The sequence below is a fragment of the Chiloscyllium punctatum genome, chromosome 11, assembly GCF_047496795.1.
Source record: "Chiloscyllium punctatum isolate Juve2018m chromosome 11, sChiPun1.3, whole genome shotgun sequence".
NCBI classification, from domain to species: Eukaryota; Metazoa; Chordata; class Chondrichthyes; order Orectolobiformes; family Hemiscylliidae; genus Chiloscyllium; species Chiloscyllium punctatum.
Window position 1 is genome coordinate 6,151,306 of NC_092749.1, and position 16,921 is coordinate 6,168,226.

A 16,921-nucleotide genomic window follows, 5' to 3' on the forward strand; every position below is an offset into this window, starting at 1 on the left:
GTTCATGTCAGGGATATGAATGGACACAGTGTGGACACCACTTTGCTGCTAGTACTGTGTCTGTAATGCTGAAACTACTCACTATGGAGCTGAACCTCACACCTCAGCAGCTCACGTGCATTGAGAAAGATGGAGAGAAACAGGAAGCATGGCCTCAGTGTTGATCTGAAATGTGTCAATATATTTCCAGCAAATTTCTTCATTGTTGTCCAACCCACTTCCTCTTTCCTCTATCTGTGCTGTACTTTAAGCAAAAACCTCAAGCCATTCCATGTTTCAGAGATGCTGCAACGCAAGTCTGAGAAAGGACAGCAATTGCAAAAAACACTTTTATTAGGAATGTTTTTCCTGAAATTCTTCATCTTATCTCTAATGCTCTTTGTCACTGTGGGTAAGTAAATGTTTGGAATTGTTTCCATAGACTTCTTGTTTGAGTTTCCTTTTTGGATTGTGTGCTGGTATTTGAGTCGGTGTTTTGTAATTCATAATTTCCGACTTAAGGTGAAATTGGGCTTTCTCACAGTGCAATGGCAACATACAGTGTGAGATGTGACACTGAATAATGCTGTCCAGTTGTCCCACTGCCGGACTCCCATGTCTGTCAACTCTGCACAAAGATTCTGACTGAAGCACTGAACCTCTAAAAATGACCACATTACGGTCAAGTAGATGAATCTTCAATATCTGTCCATCAAATAGACTCCTCAATACACAATGTGACTCTGTGATACTCTTGTGAGTCTCCTTCTTTCACTTATACAGGGGAGGCAATGCCTTGAAGCAATTGTTAGAAACTGGGGAATTGTCTTAATAATCCAAAAGATATGATTCAGAAGGCAATAGGACGTTTACCCAGCCAGTGTGCCCTTCTGAGTGACTCTGAGTCGTCAAGCGAACAAGATGTAAACCTGAATTGCTCTGACCAAGTCCCTCAAATGCCAACATATCTTTCCTTAAGTACATTGTTGAAACTGTTCACAATATTCCAAATGCAATCTGACCAGTGCCCCATACAGCCTCAACACGACACCCCTGCTCTTGTATTCCAGCCCTCTTGAAATGAACGCCAACACTGCATTTGCCTTCCAAACTGTAAACTGAACCTGAATGTTAACCTTGAGAGAATCCTGAACTAGGATTATAAAATCCCTTTCAGCTTTAGATTTCCGAAGCCTTTCCCTGCTTAAAACATAGTCTATGCATCTATTCTTCCTACCAAAGTGCAGAACCTCACACTTTCCAACACTGTATTCAATCCACCACTTCTTCGCTCATCCTTTTAGCCTGTCCACATCAATCTGCAGCCTCCTCACTTCTTCAACACTACCTGTCCCACCATATAGCTTTGTGTCATCTCCAACCTTAGCAGCAATGCCCTCAGTTGCAATGACCATATCAATAATGTATAACATGAACAACTCTAGACCCCACACTGACACTAATGGGACTCCATTAGTCGCTGGTTAACATCCTTTCACCTTACTCTCTGCCTTCTGCCAGCCAGCCAATCCCTCTCCATGCCAGTACCTTGCTCCTAACACTATGGGTTATCACATTATTTGGCAGCCTCTGGTGTTGCACCTTCTCAAAGATCTTGTCGAAATTAAAGCAGATCATGCGGAGGTATGTGGGTGTCTGGTCGAGTATGGTGGGAGAGGGATAGGTCTCATTGGTGGGTCTGTGCATTCCACTGTGTGGTCATTGGGTTAGACTGAGGGTACTGGATACTGGATATTTGTGATAGGAGGTAGTGAAATGTGGATGAATTAAATTTTAGGGCTGTGGTAGCAAATGGTTTCAAGGGGTGGGGAGTTACTGAATGTTCCAGAAACAGGAGCTTGGACACTGGGTGGAGGGAGCTATGTGGATCAGGGCCAGGATGGTATGGGGATGGGAATGAGTGTAGGCTCAAGGGAGAAGAGCAGAATCAGAGAATTGTTACAACACAGAAGGAGGACATCCTGCCCATTGTGTCTGTACCAGCTCTTTAAATGATCATCGTTACCTCGTGCCAATCTCCTCTGTTTTCCCTGTATCCCTGCAGACCGTTTCAGTCCAAATCAGCAGCACATCTCCTGTTGAAAGGCTCAGGTGAACCTGCCTCCACCACAGTTCCAAGCCAGATCACATTTCCTTTGTTTGCAGATCACTTTAAATCTATGCCCCTCTTGTTCTTGTTCCTTTTACAGGCAGAAACCCCTTCTCCCTATCTACTCTGTCCAGCCTGATCATGATTTTGAAAATCTCAATCAGATTATCTCTCAGCCGCCTTCTCTCCACAGAGAAAGTTCCTAACATCTTCAATCTCTCCTCATCCCTGAAGTTCCTCATTCCTCGAATCATTCTTGTAAATCACTTCCTGCACACTCCAAGGACCTGCCTGCTTTATTAACCTCACTCTCCGTCCGTCTGTCCAAGAGCAGGGAGCTGCTGTGGAACTTATACAAGACCCTTGTTCATTCCCAGCTGAGGTATTGTGTGCAATTATAGGTCCCACAAAGTTTGGGAGAAGATTTGTAGCTCGGGTGCTCGTTGTTGTGGTTCTGTTCGCCGAGCTGGGAATTTGTCTTGCAAACGTTTCGTCCCCTGTCTAGGTGACATCCTCAGTGCTTGGGAGCCTCCTGTGAAGCGCTCCTGTGCTGTTTCTTCCGGCATTTATAGTGGCCTGTCTCTGCTGCTTCCGGTTGTCAGTTCGAGCTGTCCGCTGTAGTGGCCGGTATATTGGGTCCAGGTCAATGTGTTTGTTGATAGAGTCTGTGGATGAGTGCCATGCCTCTAGGAATTCCCAGGTTGGGGCTGTTCTCTCTGGAGAGAAGGTGGATGAGAGGAAATCTGATAAAAACCAAAGTTACTGTGGATGCTGGAAATCAGAAACAGAATTTACTGGAAAAGCTCCACAGGTCTGGCAGCATTTGTAGAGATGACTCAAAGCTGACGTTTCAGCTCCAGTGACATTTCCCCAGAAATTCTCATTTACAACTTTGAACTCAATTCTGAGTTCAACTCCTACAGATTGTGAACCCACTGCTTCCCTTTCCTTTGCTTGTCACATTCTCAGTCAGCATTTCCTCTCCCCCCTCCCCCATCTCCATGGAGTTATGTTCTTCCTAAATGTCCCCTTCCAGAAGAAAGTGTATCTGTCACTGTGTTCCTGGAGCTGACCTTCTCCTGCCCAGTGTCTCTCTCAGGGCAGGGAGCTCTGTGTCAGAGTGTACACATTGTTGTGTTTGTGCGTCGGTGGTGGAGTGGACATTTGTGAATGTGATACCAATCAAAGGGTTGCTTCATCCTGGGTGGTGTCAAGCTTCTTGGGTGTTGTTGGAACTGCACCCATCCAGGCAAGTCATCCACCACACTCATGACATGGGGCCTGCAGTTGGTGGACAGTCTTTGAGGAGTCAGAAGGTCAGTTACTTACTGCAGGATACCTAGGCTCTGACCTGCTCTCCCTGTGTTTACATGATGAGTGCAGGTGAGTTTCGGGTCATCGATAACTCCTCGATATTGATAGTGGGGGATTGTGTCATGGCAATACCATTGAATGTTAAGGAACAACAATGAGATTGCCTCTTAATCGAGATGGGGGGGCACTGCCTGGCACGTGTGATGCAGGTTTTACTTATTACACATCAGCCCAAACCTGGATATTGTTCAGACCTTGCTGCATTTCAACATGGACTGCTTCAGTGTCTGAGGAGTCGCAAATGGTGATGAACATTATGCAATCATTTCTGACCTATCGTTGGAGGAAACGTCATTCATGGTTGCACCTTAGGGCTAGAGGGAGCTGCAGTGCTCCCGGCTGAGCTCACCCTGCTCTTCGTTTGGAGATTCAGCCCATCCACAACATGAAACCATTTACTATTCCCCATCCCAACTCCACCCTGGCCCCGAAGTGGATCCTCCCAATTGTTGCAGCCCTCAAGCCCTCATTCCTGTGTCTCTCAGACGGTGCAGTACAAATGTAATGAGAGTTGATTCAGGAGTTTAAGGTCAAAGAATCCCAAGGAACCGGTGACCATGCGATGATAGAATTCACATGGCAGTTTGAAAAGGAGATAATTGAATCACATGTAACAGGATTAAAACTGAGCAAAGATTAAGACAAAGACATGAGGGAGGAGCTAGCCAGAGTTGATGGAAGGGAGTCCAGCAGGGAAGACAATGGAGCAGCAATGGCAAGGGTTTCTGGGTGTAATTTGGGAGGCACAGCAGAAATTCATCCCAAGGAAGAAGGAACATACTAAGGGAAGAATGAGGCAACCATGGCTGACAAGAGAAGTCAGGGACACCATAAAAGCAAAAAGTCTAATCTCAAGGGGTTGGAATTTCCACTGAGTGGCAATCTCTCTCCAATTACCACTCCATTTCACAAAGACTTTCCCCCAAATCTCATAAATTAAGATATTGGTGTCACTGAGCTGCGGCTTTCTGATTGTCAGATGGAGCTGATGCTGGTCACATATCTGGAATCAGGACTTCTTCAGTAACGTAGAGCCGTATTTCTATTCTGACAGTTTTTGTGGAGCACAGAATGTCACAGGAAGGCAAACAGCTGTCAACTGCCACCTTCTGCAATTAAAAGGAAACCTTCAATGTAATGTGAGGTTGAAATGTAAAGAATCACAGGCAGCCACTTTAGCAGTTGCTGTTAAAACTTAAGGATGTCAGGTAAGTGTGAGGTTTCAGTGCTGGGAGGGTAGGGAATCAGACTGGTATAGGGATGGAGTAAATAGGATGCCAGGGGTGAGTGCCAGCTCAGTAGGATACCAACTAGGACAGGGTTAGGGTGACAGGTGCAAGTGTGCCAGGTGGGAAAGGGTTCCAATGTGGAGTGCAGGAAGAGGGGAGCAAGAGTTGAGACCGTAGTGCTAGAAAAGCAAAAGGTCAGGCAACATCCGAGGAGCAGGAGAATCAATGTTTCGGGCAGAGTCTGATCTCCAGTATCTGCAGTTCTCACTTTCTCCTCGAAGAGGGGAGCAAGTCAGGGATTGGGGAGGGGATTTTTATTTAATTCATGGGATGAGAGCATTGGGCTGGCTTGGCCAGCACTAAATACCCAGTCAAATGAGGGCAGAGGGCAGTTTAAAGTCAACCATATTGATGTGGGTCTGGAGTCACATGTATGCCAGGCCTGGTAAGGGTGGCTGTTTCTTTCCCTTAAGGATATTAACGAATCAGAATTTGCTTTGCTCTGGATTTTAGATCTTTTAAACTGTTTTCTACATTTCGATAAAAAATTGAATTGATTTATTTTCATTCTTCTTTTATATTGTGAAATAAATTCCTATTTGTTGTTGAAAAGACAATCAACAGGCTTGTGTGTCTTGATTCAGAGAATTACCAACAATTCAGCTTAAAGAAGCACAATCTATTGGGCCCGATTTCATTTTGAGTTCTTATCCAGAGTTGCCACCTGCTGGGATCATAATGGCATGGTGATGTAAGAATTCCCTGAACTTCTTCATTCCCTGAACTTCTTTAGGACAGAGATGAGGAGAATCTTCTTCATCCAGAGAGTGGTGGCTGTGTGGAATGCTCTTCCTCAGAGGGCAGTGGAGGTCCAGTCTCTGGATTCATTTAAGAAAGAGTTGGATAGACCTCTCAAGGATAGTGGAATCAAGGGTTATGGAGATAAGACAGGAACAGGATACTGATTAAGGATGATCAGCCATGATCATATTGAATGGTGGTGCAGGCTCGAAGGGCAGAGTGACCTCCTCCTGTACCTATTGTCTATTGATAATTCTATTGTCTATTATCTTTCCCTGTTACAAATAACTTCATGGATCTGTTTTCATGCCGGCAAGAGCTATTTTGCATCATCTTCAATGGGTCTCTGTCCTTTTTATAACATGATGATTGCAACTGCCACAGAACTCCAATTGGATGGGAACAAAGGGCTGATACAAGTTCAGCCTAAATACACAATGAGTCCTTGCCTCTGAATCAGACACCCTAGGATCAAGTCCCACTCCAGGACCAATGGCCAAGGAAGATAAATTCATAACGAGGCCAAATGTGTTGATGATCATTAAGCTGTAAATCCCTCTGATACCCCTATGGCAGGCAGGAAGAGTGGGAAATGTTAACTCGCTTTCTCTAAAAACAGATGCTGCCAGACCTGTAGAGTTTCTCCAGCACCTTGTGCTTTCATTTCACATCTTTCGTCAGACTCAAGCTGCTATAAGAGGATCTCAATATTACTGGATTCCAATGTTTCTCTCCCCAGATCACCTCCTTTCCAGTTTATTTCCTCTAAAACAAAGTGCCATGACAGTTCCTCAAATGCCTGCACCTTCCTAGCTCTGTCAAGTAAAGGTGCCTTTGGTTCAGTCACCAATTCAATCAACCTGGGTTTGGAAAGTTCCTTGAAGATTATCAATGAAAACACTGTCAACTGTAGGAAAGCTTTTGCCAATTCCAGAGCCAAGACCTCAATGCAGAAGCAAACCTTATGCTTTCCTTCACTTGCTTTGTTCACTAATAACACACTCAAATCCTCACTGCTTCTCGATCAAATCATTCCTGGCCAAGCCCCCTAACCTTATTCCTCTTCCCTGGTATAGCTCTAGAAATCATGACCCACTAATCCAGCAGGCATCACAAATGGTCACGATTTTAAGAAGCACGCAAATCCCACTTTTACCTCTTTTTTGGAACCAGGTTCACAGAGAGCACTCGGCAGGTGCCAGAACATCACAAGAATCACTACTCATTGCAGATAAATGGATGGCAGCTGCTCATAAACACTTACAAACCTTCAACATATCGCTCTACTGTTTAATATTCTAACTCTGTTATAAACTCCTCTTGCATACATCGCTAGACAGGCAAAGACAGAAGAAACATGGATGTGATGGATGGAGGGAAAGACTGGGAAAGCAGTTGACTGGTCCCATTGCCGAGAGTTCTCTGAGATTGTCCTTGTGGCTGGGGGGGACATGCTGTTCATTGATGTTCCCTGTCTAATGCCTTTCACTGGTTTCAAGCAGATTCAGGGAGTCTGCCTCACACTCTGGATCCACTCACTGTGGGATCAGTGTGATGGATGTCCCCTTGAGAGACATCGTGAAGACTCAATGATTTCTCCTCAATTCACGGAAGTACATGGGTCGTTATTCTAAGTTTGTAATAATTTCTGCAATCTGTCCAATTTTACCTATACTTTTTCCTTTAAATCTGCGATAACGCATCTGCTATCACATTTTTATGACCTACAACATTCACAATATGTAAATTAAAAGTCTGTAATATAAGACTCCAATGAAACAGTGTCACATTTTTGACTTTAAATCATTCCAAGAATGTTAAAGGATTGTGATCCATGCACACAACTGGCTCCGACACATTGTTCGTCACATAAACATTAAAATGTTGTAAGGCCAGTACCAAACTCAATAATCCTCTTTCAGTGGTACATTATTTTCTCTGTGAATGTCAAGTTTCTTTGAAAAGTATCTAACTGGCCATTCAATTCCATCATCGACTTCCTGTAGCAGTACAGCTCCAACTCCTATATCGCTAGCATCAAATGCAACTTTGAAGGGTTTTAAAAAATTTGGTGTAGCTGAAACTGGTGCCGTGGTTAATACTGCTTTTAAATTGTCAAATGCCTCCTGGCATTGTTCCCGCCACCAAAAATTTGTGTTCATTAGTAAATCTGTTAGCGGTGCCACCACGCTGCTGTAGATCGGAACACACATCCAGTAGAATCCGCCTTGCCCCAAAAATCGAAGCACCTCTTTCTTTGAGGATGGTTGTGGAAATTCCTCAATGGCTTTCATCTTCACATTCCTTGGGGTCAGCCTTCCATGACCCATGTTATGTCCCAAGAATGTCACCTCTGCCTTCGCAAATTCTGTTTTCTTTAAGTTTATTACCTGTTTTGCTTCTCGTAATCATTCAAAAAGCTCTGCTTGTACTACGCGATCTTTCCATGACTCACTAATGATCGCTACAACATCCAGCTGAACAGCACAGTTTACTTTCATCCAGCCACAACTCTGTTCATGAGACTTTGGAATGTGACTGGTGTGTTCTTCATTCCAAAGGGCATCACTTTGAATTAATATAGCCCATTTGGGGTGACAAACATGGAAACTTCTTTTGCTCTTTCTAATAAAGGTACCTGCCAATTTCCATCCAGTAAGTCAAATGTTGTGATGTAACTGGCTTGTCCAATGTTCTCGTTACAGCCCTCCAATTGTGGTATTGGTAATGAGTCCATTGTTACAGCATAGATTTTCTGATAGTCCACACAAAATCATTGAGTCCAGTCAGGTTTGCAAACTAAGACGAGCGGCTACCTTTAATCCCTCTGATTCGGGTTTGATGACATCTTTGTTCACTTCCTCCTCGACCTGTGTGGCTTTGAAAGGATTAAGTCTGAGTCGGTGTTGTTTTATTGGAACAACATTCCCTTCTTTCACCTCATGCCCAACAATATTCGTCCTCCCCATTCCTGCATACGTCCTCATACTGCTGCAACAAACCTTTCAACTCGGCTCTTTGCTCCTGAGACACATAGTTCACTAATCAATGCCACTCCTCAAAGACTTGCCCATTATTTAACATATTTTGAGATACATCAAACTCCATGGCATCTGGATTTGATTCCTCACTCTGTGTGACAGTAACTAAACCTGCTTCTCCAGTTTCCTGTCTATTACCATAAAGTTTCAACATCTTTTACGACATACCCAATACAGATTTTTCCTCTCCGGCATCTTTATCACATAGTTTACCTGACTTAATATTTTCTCAATTTGATGGGGACCACTAAACCTGGCTTTCAAGGGATCTCTACCGCTGGTACACAACTAACATATCATCTCCATGGGAAAATGTCTGAGTTTTCAAGATTTTATTTGCCACCTGCTTCATTCTATGCTGCACCCTCTTCTGCTGCGGTTTAGTTCACTCTCTTACCTGATTTAATGTCTCCCTCACCTCAGATACATAATCCAAGTGTGAGATCTCCGACTTCGGTCCTATAATGTTTTCTTTAAATAATTTCAAAGGACCTCGCACTTCACATCCAAATATTAACTCAAAGCGAGCAAACTGAGTCGATTCATTTGGGGCATCTCTAATGGCAAACAATGCAAATGGGATATCTTTATCCCAATCATTCTTAAGATGATCTTCAGGGTCTGATGCCATCTTTCCAAAGCTCCCTGGGATTCAGGATTGTACGCACGTGATTAAAAGTGCTATATGCTTAAGCTAAGCATGATTTCATTAAACAGCCAAGCAGTAAGATTTTACCCTTGGTCTGGCCTAATCTCTCTGGATAGCCCACCAAATGAAGAAAGATACTAACTCCTCTACCACCTTTTTCGCCTTTATATTCTGTAATGGAATTGCCTCCGGAAATCTGGTAGACACATCTGTTATGGTTAGCAAGTACTGGTTCCAAATTTTAGTTTTCCAGAGGGGGCCTACACATTCAATCATAACCCGCATGAAAAGTTCTTCAAATGCAGGAATTGGCAACAAAGGTGCTGGTTTTATTACTGCCTGTGAGTTGCCTACCATTTGGCATGTATGACATGTTCGGCAAAATTTAACCATATTCTTGTACATTCCAGGCCAATAGAAATGCTTTCATACCTTAGCCTGAGTCTTCCTCGCACCTCAGTGACCTCCTTCTGGTAATTTGTGTGCTTTCCAAATCACTTCCTGTCTGTATGCTACCAGCAACACAATCTGGTGAACTTCTACCCATCTCCCCTCTGTACCAACCTGCCATGATCTCCATTTTCATCTTAGGGTTTTATCTTTAAGACAATAACCCTCAGGAATACATTCTGATTCCTTTTCTGAGTATGCATCATATATATATATATATAAAATCTTTTATTATCTCGTCTTTCTGTTGTAAGCAAATTAGCCTTTCAGAATCAGTATTTCTGCCTGACTCTCTGCTTGTCCAGGTTTTTCCTGCACCATTACATCAAACAGAGCTTGCACTAACTGAGCCTCAACTACTTCATCTTTCTCTTTAGTTTTTGCTTCTTACTGTGGCTTATGATAGTGGGATCTCGTTATTACACAGTCTAGGAAAATCCCAGGGTATTTTTCTTTAAATTCCTCAGCTCCCTGGTCTTCCTTTGGTTTCTCCACTACAAGGGGTGTCACTCCCACCTTGAATCCTGCTAAATCGTTCCCAAGAACCAACTGTATTCCTGGAACTGACACTGTGTCAATCACTTCCACTGTTAGTTCCCCACCCCAGCCTTGAGTTGGCTCTCCAGCCTGATCTTCCACAGGGGAACGCTAAATTTCTGCGCATCTATTCCACAAATTACCACTCTCTCAGATAACACGTCAGAAAGGGTGCAACTACATTCATCTCTTATGATTAAAGAATGATTAGAACTGATTAGATCCCTATCTCTCAAAATTGTAACTTCTTGCGCTATTCCCCTACTCTTTCGATCTCTGTGCACAGGCACCTGCAGCACCTCAGCTCTTCTTCAGGTTTCCTTTACTATTTCCACTAATGCCACTGGCTTAGCCTCTTTTACCACATCATTTCCCTCAGTGCCTTTCTTTAACCACCAGCACTGTGACTTTATGTGTCCCACTGTAGCACAGTCAAAACACCTGAAGCCTTTCACATCCTTATCACCCTCTCGGGCTTCATTTCTCACCTGTGGTAAACTATTACCAGTGTGCTCTAATCTCTGTTTTGTAGTGTAGGATCTCCCCTTCTTCCAACTTCTATCCCTCACAGGATGAAATTCTTACCGGAAGCTTGCCTTATGTAGCAATGCGTATTCATCTGCCATCTCTGCCGTTCTTCTCACTACCTGAACTTTCTGTTCATCCAAATGAATTCTTATCATCTCTGGAAGTGAGTTTTTAAACTCCCCTGCAGAATAATCTCCCTTACAGCCTCACAGGTCTTATCTATTTTTAAGACCTGCATCCATCTATCAAAATGACGATGTTTAATTCTTTCGAACTTAACAAAGGACTGACCTGGTTCCTTCTTTATGTTTCTGAACCTTGATCTATACACCTCTGGTATCAAATCATAAGCACTCAAAATAGTCTGTTTGGCATCTGCATAATCTCTTGACCCCTCAACTGACAGCACTGCATATACGTCAATAGCACTGCCAGCCAGCTTAGTCTGAATGAGCATTACACAAAGCTTCGCTGACCACTCCATCTCCCCAGCCAATTTTTCAAATGAAATAAAGAAGGTTTTGATCACTTTCTCATCAAAATGCAGCAATATTTCAACATATTTGTATACATCACTACCTTCTCTCTTCATCTCCATCCTGTTAACTTGACTTTTGAGTAGAGTGGTGCTGAAAAAGCACAGCAGTTCAGGCAGCATCCGAAGAGCAGGAAAATCCAACGTTTCGGGCAAAAGCCCTTCATCAGGAATGAAGAGCTTTTGCCCGAACCGTCGGATTTTCCTGCTCCTCGGATGCTGCCTGAACTGCTGTGCTTTTACAGCACTACTCTACTCCAGAAAATGGTGTCCAGCATCTGCAGAAATTGTTTTTACCTTGTTAACTTGACTTTCCTGGCAAATTCACAACTTCTGAAGTTCAGATTCTCTCTCTCTTTTATTTTCTCCTCTCTCTCTCTTTGCTCAGCTAAGAACCTTCTCTCTATTTTTTCCTCACTTTTTATCTTTTTCCTCCCACCCTTTCCTTTTCCTCACTTTTTATCTTTTTTCCTCTCTCCCTTTCTTTTTCTTCTCTGTCTTTCTCTCTTTCTTTCTTCTCTTATGGTTCTTCTTTCCCTTTCTTTATCTTCTAACTCCATTTCCCTCAATTTCAATTTAAGTTTTTCTAACTTTACTGCACTTGTCTGTTTCATTGATACAGCTAAGTGCTTGATTAACTCTATTACAATTTCAGCTCTCCTTTTGTCCCTGGTTAAACCCAATTCTATTTGCTACTTCTAAAAGTATGCCCTTCCCTTGATTTCCTAAACTTTCTTGGCAAATTTAGAAAGCATCTTCAAACCCCAGTACTTCTTTAGTAATATTAAGAGCCATTTCTCTCATTTTTAATTTACCCAACCACAAGTAACCGAAAATAAACAAATTATCTCACCGAAGGTTTGTTTAAAGATCTCGGACACTAATCATCAAGCGTTTAAATCTGCTCAGATCTTTGGTAAACCAAATCTATTCATCTGTCTAAACCTGTTCAAATCTCAGAGCCAAGCCCCAAACTGTTACGACACAGCAGCGAACCCCTCTGTTAATTAAACCAAATGCCTAGAAAAGCTCATCTTGTCACTTAATCTGTTAAATATGAGTTAGAGAATTCCAAATTCCAGTATTTAAAGAAAATAATATCAATTTATTCTTTATCTCTAAAAGTAGACATTAAGCAACAACTATTAACAACTCTATTCCCCCTTCTCTTAACAGCGTATTACCTGCCTCCAACTCTATAACAATATACTATTCCAATAAGACATACGTTAAAATTACATCAACTTAATTTCGAAACCACACAGCTCCTGTTGTTTTCAGTATCTGTTCTCTTCCAGCTGGGTTGTTTTCTTTCTTCTTCCTGTGAATATGTTTCCTCTGAAAAGAAACCTTCAATAGAGAGTGTCTCCTAATTTCTTGGATCTGTGTTGATGGCAGTTGCTATTCCAATTTTCATAATGCCTGCCTTTTTTATATCCCCAACATTGTATTGTCTCACTGGTCTGAGGTTGGCAAATCAATAAATTCAATCACAATTAAGTTTCAGTATCCTGGGGCATAATTTAAACTGATTTGTTAAATTCGGATTATTGTCAAAAGAGCAACCAACTCAGGTATCCATTTCACAGCCAAATTTTACATATTTTCAACATTCATATACACTCTGAGACTGCTATCTAGTCATATGACAGGTCCTTGTCAGCTCTCAGTACAGAACAGCATTCACTCTCTCTTAAAGGTGTAGTACAATCTTTCAACTTCGTAACACGACTAACAACAAAATTGCTCTCAAAGTGTTTCACAAAATAGACACTGGGCAAAATCCAACAGAGGCATCAAGTCAAACATGAGGAGAAATGACAGACATGTTGGTCAAAATGTTGGGTTTAGAAAGATTTGGAAATTGGAGGGAAATCTGATTAAGGGAACAGGTTCTGGAGAAGAGCCTCAGGCAGCTGAAGACTTGAGTACCAGTAGAGAGTTCGGAGTGGGAGAGAAAAGAGCATTAGAGCAGCAAAGAACTGTGGGGTTTTAGATCTGGATGAGGTTGGAGAGATTGGGTAGGACAAAGCTCTGGGGAAATCACAATCTGAGGATGGAAGATCAATTCAGTGAATTGGGAGCCAGCAAGAGACTCCAGAAATCGATGAGCAGGATCCAAGCTCAAGGTTGTGAGCTGGGAGCTGAACTGGATGGATTTGAAAAGATTGTTTTGGGAGCATTAAGATTGGAGATTAGATGAAGAGTTAGCAGCAGCAGCAGTGGGGATACAAATGGATCTGGGGAGTTGTTTGAGGAGGATTTTGATAATAGTGGGTTTGAAGAAACCTCTAGTTCTGTGAGCTGCATTGTAAAGGATGAAGGAAGCTCATGGAGAGTGTTGAAGAAAAAATAAGCAGGGACTGTGTCATTAGGAAATAGGAAGGTAGTGTGGGGAGAAGACTGGGAGGATCCTGCAGTAACTGGGGATCAGGGAAGGAGAAGCAACAAGTCTGTGAATGAGGAGGAAGTGGCAGAGGTAGCTGAACATTGCATCTTAATCTTCAAATTAAAGTAATCCTTGAGTCTTCCAGATCAGGCTGCTTGATAATACGTCGAGATATTACCAAAGGTAACATGAACTGACGTGTTTTCATTAAGTGTTTGAGATATTTAACAGGCTTAAGACTAATTTTAATTTATTCACACATTTTCTCTTAAAGGTGCAAATGACCCAATCCTTCTCCAGTCTCCGAGCGTGAAATGTGTCACCAAGGGTCACACTGCCCAGTTACAGTGCACCATGAAGAATGCCACAGTGAAAGACACAGAAGTTCACTGGTATCTGGAACAACCAGGAAATAACACAAAGTTGGTTTTAACACATGACACAAGGAACATCACACAACGAAGCTCAGGATTCACTGAGCGATTCCAGTCTTCCAGAGACACCAACAGTAACAGCTTCATTCTAACCATCACAAACATGCAGCCCAGTGACAGTGGGAACTATTTCTGTGAAATGTGGGGAGATATCAGTGGGAATGGAATTCAGCTGACTGTAACAGGTAACTCCTGTTTACATGATACTAACTGATCTCTGATTGTGTGGGTGATGGACAGGCTGGGATTAGGGATCACAGTACATTATTTATTTTACAATTTTACCAAGTGGCTCCATTTTTTTTAAATGCCAACGAGATTTTTTTTACTCAAACTTCACATTGTTTACAATAGATCAAATGAGCAATTGTAAATTTCACGGTGAAGACAGTTCTTATCGGCTAATTGTTGGTGGGATGTTTCAATTTATCACTTGGCAAATGAAAATCTCTAGACCCCAATGATCCCTCCTGATTTGCTGGGGATGGTTGTGGTGAGTCTGTTTGTCTGTCTGGGAGACACTCCTCTGTAAGGTGCAGGAAATTCTGTGTTTCTCCACTCATGAAGGACAGTGGGCTTTGGGCTGAAGCCCCCTGAGGGAGGGAGCTAGCTGCTTCAGGGACACTAACTGGTTAACATCCTGTTCAGCAAGGCCCTCTCTCAGTGTGGGAGCTCCAGGGCAGCCATTTGACACAAGGGGAGAATGGGTCGGTGATATCTCATTGTCCCCATCTCCTTAATCTGAAGCATGTCTTCCTGGTGGACCTTGCTCAGGAATGTTGCGCTGTATGGAGTACTCTGATGGAGAGGGAACACCAAGTGGATCATTGTGGAGTCCAGAAAGGAGAGGCAGCACAGATCACTTCATCCAGCTTGTGGGTTTTCATCAGTCACCAGAGGTTTTTTTTTACACTATTAAATTAGATTACAGTAGTGTGGAAACAGGCCCTTCGGTCCAACAAGTCCACACCGACCCGCCGAAGTGCAACCCACCCATACCCCTACATTTACCCCTTACCTAACACTATGGGCAATTTAGTATGGCCAATTCACCTGACCTGCACATCTTTGGACTGTGGGAGGAAACCGGAGCACCCGGAGGAAACCCACGCAGACACGGGGAGAACGTGCAAACTCCACACAGTCAGTCGCCTGAGGCGGGAATTGAACTCGGGACTCTGGCGCTGTGAGGCAGCAGTGCTAACCACTGTGCCACCGTGCTGCCCAGGTGTCAGGGAGGGGGAGAGAAGTTTGTGAGGACAGGAAGCTGGGGGAGATCTGTTGACAAAACGGTTCCAGTAACGAAGCACATTGTTACCCTCAATGCACTGTCAGCAAGACGTGGGAGATGATACAAAATATCAGACAGATACCCATTAGCCTGTTGTGTGGAGGCTCACATCCTCAATCAGTGCTGTGCTTCCACTCACTCTCATTTTAATTCTCACTCCCACTCTGACCTCGACCTCAAATTCTGTGTCAATGAAACTCAAAATCAGCTCCAGGGAAACCATTTCATCATTTGACCCGGGATCTTACAATGCTGCAAACTCAAACTTGACCAGGACTAAATACATCTGTCCTCTAACCTCAGATGGAATCATTGATAGCCTTATCTCTGGAAATCCTGATGAAATCCTTGGCTCTATTGCCTCTTCATTCTGAACAGCAGATGCTTATCATGATGAAATGTCACCATCTTTTTATTTCAAAATGTCCAGTCACCAGACTGATTACCTTGATTTTGCTCTGCTCGGCTCTTCAGTGTCTCCAGTGGATATTCTGTAGGACTTCCCTTTACAGTGACATTGGCACAACCATTCTATCATTTCAAATCAACACGTTTCACTACTGGTCAAATGTTGTTTCTGTTTTGCATCAGTATTTACTGTGGAAAAGGACATGGAAGATATAGACTGTAGGGAAATAGATGGTGACATCTTGCAAAATGTCCAGATGACATAGGAGGAAGTGCTGGATGTCTTGAAATGGTTAAAGGTGGAATAATCCCTAGGACCTGATCAGGTGTACCCGAGAACTCTGTGGGAAGCTAGAGAAGTGATTGCTGGGCCTCTTGCTGAGATATTTGTATCATCGACAGTGACAGGTGAGGTGCCGGAAGACTGGAGGTTGGCAAACGTGGTGCCACTGTTTAAGAAGGGTGGTAAAGACAAGCCAGGGAATCATAGACCAGTGAGCCTGACCTCAGTCGTGGGCAAGTTGTTGGAGGGAATCCTGAGGGTCAGGATGTATATGTATTTGGAAAGGCAAGGACTGACTCGCGATAGTCAACATGGCTTTGTGCGTAGGAAATTATGTCTCACAAACTTGATTGAGTTCTTTGAAGAAGTAACAAAGAAGATTGATGAGGGCAGAGCAGTAGATGTGATCTATATGGACTTCAGTAAGGCTGTCAACAAGGTTCCCCATGGGAGACCGATTAGCAAAGTTAGATCTCATGGAATACAGGGAGAACTAGCCACTTGGATACAGAACTGGCTCAAAGGTAGAAGACAGAGGGTGGTGGTGGAGGGCTGTTTTTCAGACTGGAGGCCTGTGACCAGTGGAGTGCCACAAGGATCGGTGCGAGTCCTCTACTTTTTGTCATTTACATAAATGAGTTGGATGCGAGCATAAGAGGTACAGTTAGTAAGTTTGCAGATAGCACCAAAATTGGAGGTGTAGTGGACAGCGAAGAGGGTTACCTCAGATTACAACAGGATCTGGACCAGATGGGCCAATGGTCTGAGAAGTGGCAGATGGAGTTTAATTCAGATAAATGCGAGGTGCTGCATTTTGGAAAAGCAAACCTTAGCAGGATTTATACACTTAATGGTAAGGTCCTAGGGAGTGTTGCTGAACAAA

The 16,921-nt window shown here is 43.2% G+C and overlaps 1 protein-coding gene across 3 annotated transcripts in view; it reads left to right on the forward strand.

The window, feature by feature from the left end:
- Nucleotides 1-293: 293 nt before the first annotated feature.
- LOC140482697 (immunoglobulin kappa light chain-like) overlaps nucleotides 294-16,921 on the forward strand; it is a 42,602-nt gene continuing 25,974 nt past the window's right edge. For all 3 annotated transcript variants that reach the window (XM_072580225.1, XM_072580224.1, XM_072580226.1), the window contains exons 1-2: nucleotides 294-391; nucleotides 13,897-14,241. In XM_072580225.1, coding sequence (XP_072436326.1) covers nucleotides 340-391; nucleotides 13,897-14,241 — 397 coding nt within the window. In that variant the 5' untranslated portion in view covers nucleotides 294-339. The remainder of the gene's footprint in view (nucleotides 392-13,896; nucleotides 14,242-16,921) is intronic.